This window comes from Plectropomus leopardus, unplaced genomic scaffold, assembly GCF_008729295.1.
Source record: "Plectropomus leopardus isolate mb unplaced genomic scaffold, YSFRI_Pleo_2.0 unplaced_scaffold752, whole genome shotgun sequence".
In the NCBI taxonomy this organism is placed as follows: domain Eukaryota; kingdom Metazoa; phylum Chordata; class Actinopteri; order Perciformes; family Serranidae; genus Plectropomus; species Plectropomus leopardus.
The window spans coordinates 1-5,000 of record NW_024682806.1 but is presented as its reverse complement, the minus strand read 5'-3'; the positions used below and the strand labels follow the sequence as shown (position 1 = coordinate 5,000).

The window sequence follows — 5,000 nt, the reverse complement described above, 5'->3', positions numbered from 1 at the left end:
AAAATACTACACTGAGGACAAATACTGCCTCATGTAATACTTCACTGCAGCCTTTAGCTCGGTGGGACTCTTGGCTTTGTTTTACATAAACTGGTATCTGCTCTTACTGTCCACTGAGACACAGAGACCACGTACAGTGTCTCAGTGTGTCTCTGTCTCTCAGTGTGTCTCTTGGTGTGTCTCTGTGTCTCAGTGTCTCAGGTGTATGTGTGGGACGGACACCTTCTTGGTGAAGGACACGGTGCTGGACGAGTTTCTGCAGGAGCTGAGGGACGGCTCCGGTTCTTTCTTGACCAGGGTCAGGTAGTAGCCTGTCCCCAGCTGGTTCTTCAGGTATAGGGACGAGCCTACGCAGCACAGCTTCCCGTGGGAGATGATGGCGATGCGGTCTCCCAGGATGTCCGCCTCGTCCATGTGGTGCGTGGACAGGATGATGGTCCGTCCTGACGGGGGACAGGAAGTTAAATCACTGCCACAAGTACAAATAACCATCCGTGATTTGAGGAGACTCACCCTGTCGGTACTTCAGCAACAGATCCCAGATCCCTCTGCGGGCGTAGGGGTCCACGCCCGCCGTGGGCTCGTCCAGAATCACGACCTTTGACCCCCCGACGAACGCCAGCGCCACAGACAGCTTCCTCTGCATGCCTCCGGACAGCGCACTGGTCCTGGAGTTGCGTTTGTGCGGAAGCCCGGTGTCCTGCAGGATCTGCTCGATCTCGCCTTTCACCTGCTGCTCCGACAGACCTTTGAGCCGCCCGTAGAACCAGATGTGCTCCTCGACCGTCAGCCTGCGGGGGGCGCCACAACACGGACCACATCATTAACCCCTCAGAGACTGTTTGTCTCATTTTAGTCTCTTTCCTTCTTCCTGTTGTGATAACTGTGTGTGTGTTGATGCATGTGTCCTAAATGTAGTCCAGATTGTGTATTTGAGTGTAATCAGTGAATTTGCAGCTCAGCTCCTACAATAAGTCTAAAATACACTGTGGAAACTAAATAGTTACATTCAGACTGTTCAGGTCCAAAAATGCTCCATTGAAACCCATTCAAACTGACATTTTTGATCCCACAGCCATCAGAGCAGAAAAACAGGACTTGTATTATTTCTGGGTGTCATTCTGGGCTTTTGACTCTGAATTTGTCATTTTGACTATTTTCCACCTGATGAGGTCATTTTGACCATATTTGGCATATGGAGGAAATACATGCTATTTCCACTAGGTGACCCGTCACAGTCAATGTAGCTGCTGATCACTGACATATCCCAGACTGTCAGCAGCTACACTCACACACTGACATATCCCAGACTGTCAGCAGCTACACTCACACACTGACATATCCCAGACTGTCAGCAGGAAGAAAAACAAGAACAGTCTACTTTGCATGTAATTATTTATACATTTATACACATAATTTATATAATTATTATTTTTTGTTGGTTTTTTAAAAATGAAAAAACATAGTGGCACCGTGAAAAAGGGTTAAAATTCTGCAAATTAATAAAATATTTGATATTTATGATTAGGACAGATGTTGGTTAAAAAAATAAACTCAGTGAAAACAATATTAACGTCTAATATTTTTTAATATAACTATATAATAGTTTGATTTTGAAAAGCTAAATTTTTCGAGTGTTTGATATTAAAGCGGGCCTGAAGGGGTTAAACACAGAGACATTTCCAGCCTAAACACAGATAAAGAGACATCGTGTTGGACTGACATGCTGAAGAGGACGTTGTGCTGGGGACAGACTCCCAGACTCTGTCTGATGGCGCCTAGCTCCGTCCTGATGTCTCTGCCCAGGATGTAGGCGGTGCCGGAGGTCGGCGGGAACAGGCCGGTGAGGATGGACCTGAAGGAGATCGTCCAGATACAGAACCCATTAGTGTCCCTGTCCTCCTGTCCCCTCATGTCCCCGTGGACTCTTTTACTCACATGGTGGTGGTTTTTCCGGCTCCGTTGTGTCCCAGGAAGGAGGTGATTTGTCCCTCGTAGAAGCCGAGCGTCAGTCCGTCCACCGCCAGCTTCTTCCCGTGACGATAAACCTTCACCAGGTTCTCGATGTAGACGCCGGGCTCCAGGTGAGTCGGCTCCTCCTCGATACACACGGCTGGAAAAACGTGCACGTTTAGCTCAGTTTTGTTCGTCTTTAAGAAAAATATTTGGCATTTTTTTTCCATTAATATTTTTTCTGTCGTTATTCGAAGAGGACGAGTATAGCGTGAAAAGGAGGAGAGGGGACGGCATGCAGCAGAGCGCTGCCGGTTGGAGTCGAACACACGGCTGCCGTGGTGAGCACAAAGCCGTCGTACATGGACTGCCCGCTCTGCCAGGCAAAGTACTGGACGTCCCTCTTTAATAATTTTGGCTTTTTTTTCCTTTGAATTTTTTTGGGTGATTTTGTTTTTTTAAGAAAAGGCATGTTTTCTTAAAAAATCTCCAAAAATACACCATTTATCACAGCCAGAATCCATTAAAACAGAAATTATCACTGGATTTTCACATTTCTGGCGGTCCCTGAACACATCATGTGTTGCTCTACAGGTTTGTGAAACGAAATTAGATGAATTTCCAAAACGTTCAGGTTGTATTTGGTTTTCATACACTCTTTTAAGCCTAGAAATTACTTTTTGCAAATTCATATGGTAGCAGTCTCACCTTCGGGGTTTCCCTTCCGACTCAGAGGCACTTTGTTGGACTTCCTGTCTTTCTCTTCGAACCAGTAGGACTTGGTGAAGGGGAAATACCAGGGACGAGGGATCCCGTACTGACCTGAGACACACAGACAAGAGACACGAGTAAAACTGTGAATGAGCTTAATCCCCGACCAGTACGAGAAGAGGCTGGAGCAAAGACACTGATGAGGAAAGAAAAGAAAGAAAAGAAAAATTATATATATATATACAAATATGTATTGACAGACTGATGAATACAGAATAAAAAGTAAAATATTCAAAAAAAGTGAAAGAATAAAATGTATAAGACATTTAAAATCAAACTGATAAAGAAAAAAATACATACTGATAAGGAATAAAATGAATTTAAAAAAATCAAATAAATAAATACCCTGACAGATAAAAACGAAAGCTCATGTCTGCACTCACCTGGAAACACGGCCTCGATGTACCAGGTGAGGACTCCGTACAGGAACGAGTCCAGGTACATCATGACGATGGCAGTACGCAGGCTGAAGTCGTCCTCCTCCAGAGGACTCGACACCAAGTTCTTCCACTGGATGCCGACTCCCTGCTCCTCGAACAGGGCGAAGTACTCACAGCCGAACCCAAATGCCACGGGGGACAGGAGGCTCTGCGGAGAGGGAAGTCACGTGACTCGCTCTGTCCAATAACAACACAGCGTCATGACAACACGCGGTCTCAGAGTGACGGTCTTACAGCGAAGACTTTGGCCCCGAAGCCGATGTAGTCCTGCCAGGCCACGCAGAGCACGTAGGGCAGGTAGAGAGTGAAGTAGATGATCCCTCCGCAGGCGGCCGCCAGGTTAGCGCGGGCGAATGCCGTGCTGAGGAGGAAGCACTGCATGATGGTTACCACGGCGAACGACCCCAAGAAGAGGAAGACCACGCCGGGGTCGCTGTAGGGCAGCAGGTTCCCCTTCTGAAGCGGAGTAACAGAGTCCAGGACAACAAGTCAGATTCAAGACGGAGACATTTTTAAATCTGCAGCAAACCGGCAAAACGTCACAGAGTTCGACTCAAAAAGACACAAAAGTCACATTATTAAAACAGAATCGTCTGCTAAAAACATTCACATTTTACATCTCTGATATTTGGATTTAAATTAGGTTTTATTCTTTTAATATTCAGATGTTTTCATCGAGTCTCTTAAATGAATCCAAACAGCTTCTTTTTCTCTAAAGCTTTTTGGCGATTTTTAAAGAAAGATTTTGGCTATTTTTTCTGTTCTTCAAAATGTTTTATATTAATTTTAATGAATACGTATCCATGTTAACACTTTGACAAGTGATTGATTTTCTGGGTGCAACAAGAAATAAAAAAATAAAATAATAGTGCAATCTATGTGTAATGCACTTTACATTTGGAACAAATCTCAAAGTTCTGCAAGGTGAAAGAAAAATAGAAATAAATAAACACATAAAAAAGAGAATTTGTGATTATGATTGTTGTGATCAGAACAAATGAAATAAATACAACAACCTCTAATTGACTAATTGTTGCAGCTCTAATTTAAACAAATGTGAATGACGCGGTTTTCACGTCGTGTTTTGGCGTCACCTTCAGCAGCAGCACCAGCAGTCCGGCGCTGGCCAGCAGAGGAACCAGGCTGCTGATGAACCAGCTGAACCACAGGATGGCGTTGTTCAGTCCCATGATCCTCATGGTCTCCTTCAGACGCGCCTCCTTCTCGTACACCACGCTCTTCAGGATGATCGCCACCGAGTACATCCACGCCAGAGTCATGAAGAGCGGCATCGAGCGGCTCATCACACGCAGGAAGCTGAGACGGGAGAGACACAGAGGACACTAGGTCAGAGACAGAGCTGTGAGACGACCGCCGCGCCGAGACGTTGTGAATGTCCTTACATGTCGTCGACGTAGCAGGGGTAAGGCATCTGCTGGATGTAGACGCCGGTCTTCTCCTTGGTGCCCGTCAGAGCTCTGATGATGCCGTGCTCGATGACGTCCTGCAGGTACGAGAACCCACCCCAGATGTACCGCATGTCCTCAAACGGGTCGGCACGAGGACCAGGGTCCCAGTACCTGAAGAGACAACAGGTTTGATGGAGGTTAAAGCCTGAACACGGCTTACTAGGAACAACATCCGGGATAAAGCGAAGAACAGACATGAATACTGAATTAAAATATATTTGAAAAAAAGGAATAAATTATCTATAAAAAGGTAAAAACGGACCATAAGATAAATATATATATGAAAAAAACATACTGATGAATAAAAAAATCTAAATTTATTCAAAAAAATAAAAAATATACATACTGATCATAAATATATATACAT

General features: G+C 44.9%; 1 protein-coding gene across 1 annotated transcript in view; it reads right to left on the bottom strand.

Annotated features, from left to right (window-relative positions):
* The window catches only part of LOC121940117 (phospholipid-transporting ATPase ABCA1-like), a gene marked incomplete at its 5' end in the record, with an annotated part of 6,366 nt that extends 1,622 nt beyond the window's left edge, over window positions 1-4,744 (bottom strand). The window contains 9 exons of the mRNA XM_042482973.1: window positions 223-443; window positions 514-791; window positions 1,724-1,855; window positions 1,939-2,113; window positions 2,662-2,775; window positions 3,108-3,312; window positions 3,399-3,620; window positions 4,259-4,481; window positions 4,568-4,744. Coding sequence (XP_042338907.1) covers window positions 223-443; window positions 514-791; window positions 1,724-1,855; window positions 1,939-2,113; window positions 2,662-2,775; window positions 3,108-3,312; window positions 3,399-3,620; window positions 4,259-4,481; window positions 4,568-4,744 — 1,747 coding nt within the window. The remainder of the gene's footprint in view (window positions 1-222; window positions 444-513; window positions 792-1,723; window positions 1,856-1,938; window positions 2,114-2,661; window positions 2,776-3,107; window positions 3,313-3,398; window positions 3,621-4,258; window positions 4,482-4,567) is intronic.
* Between the last annotated feature and the right edge of the window lie 256 nt (window positions 4,745-5,000).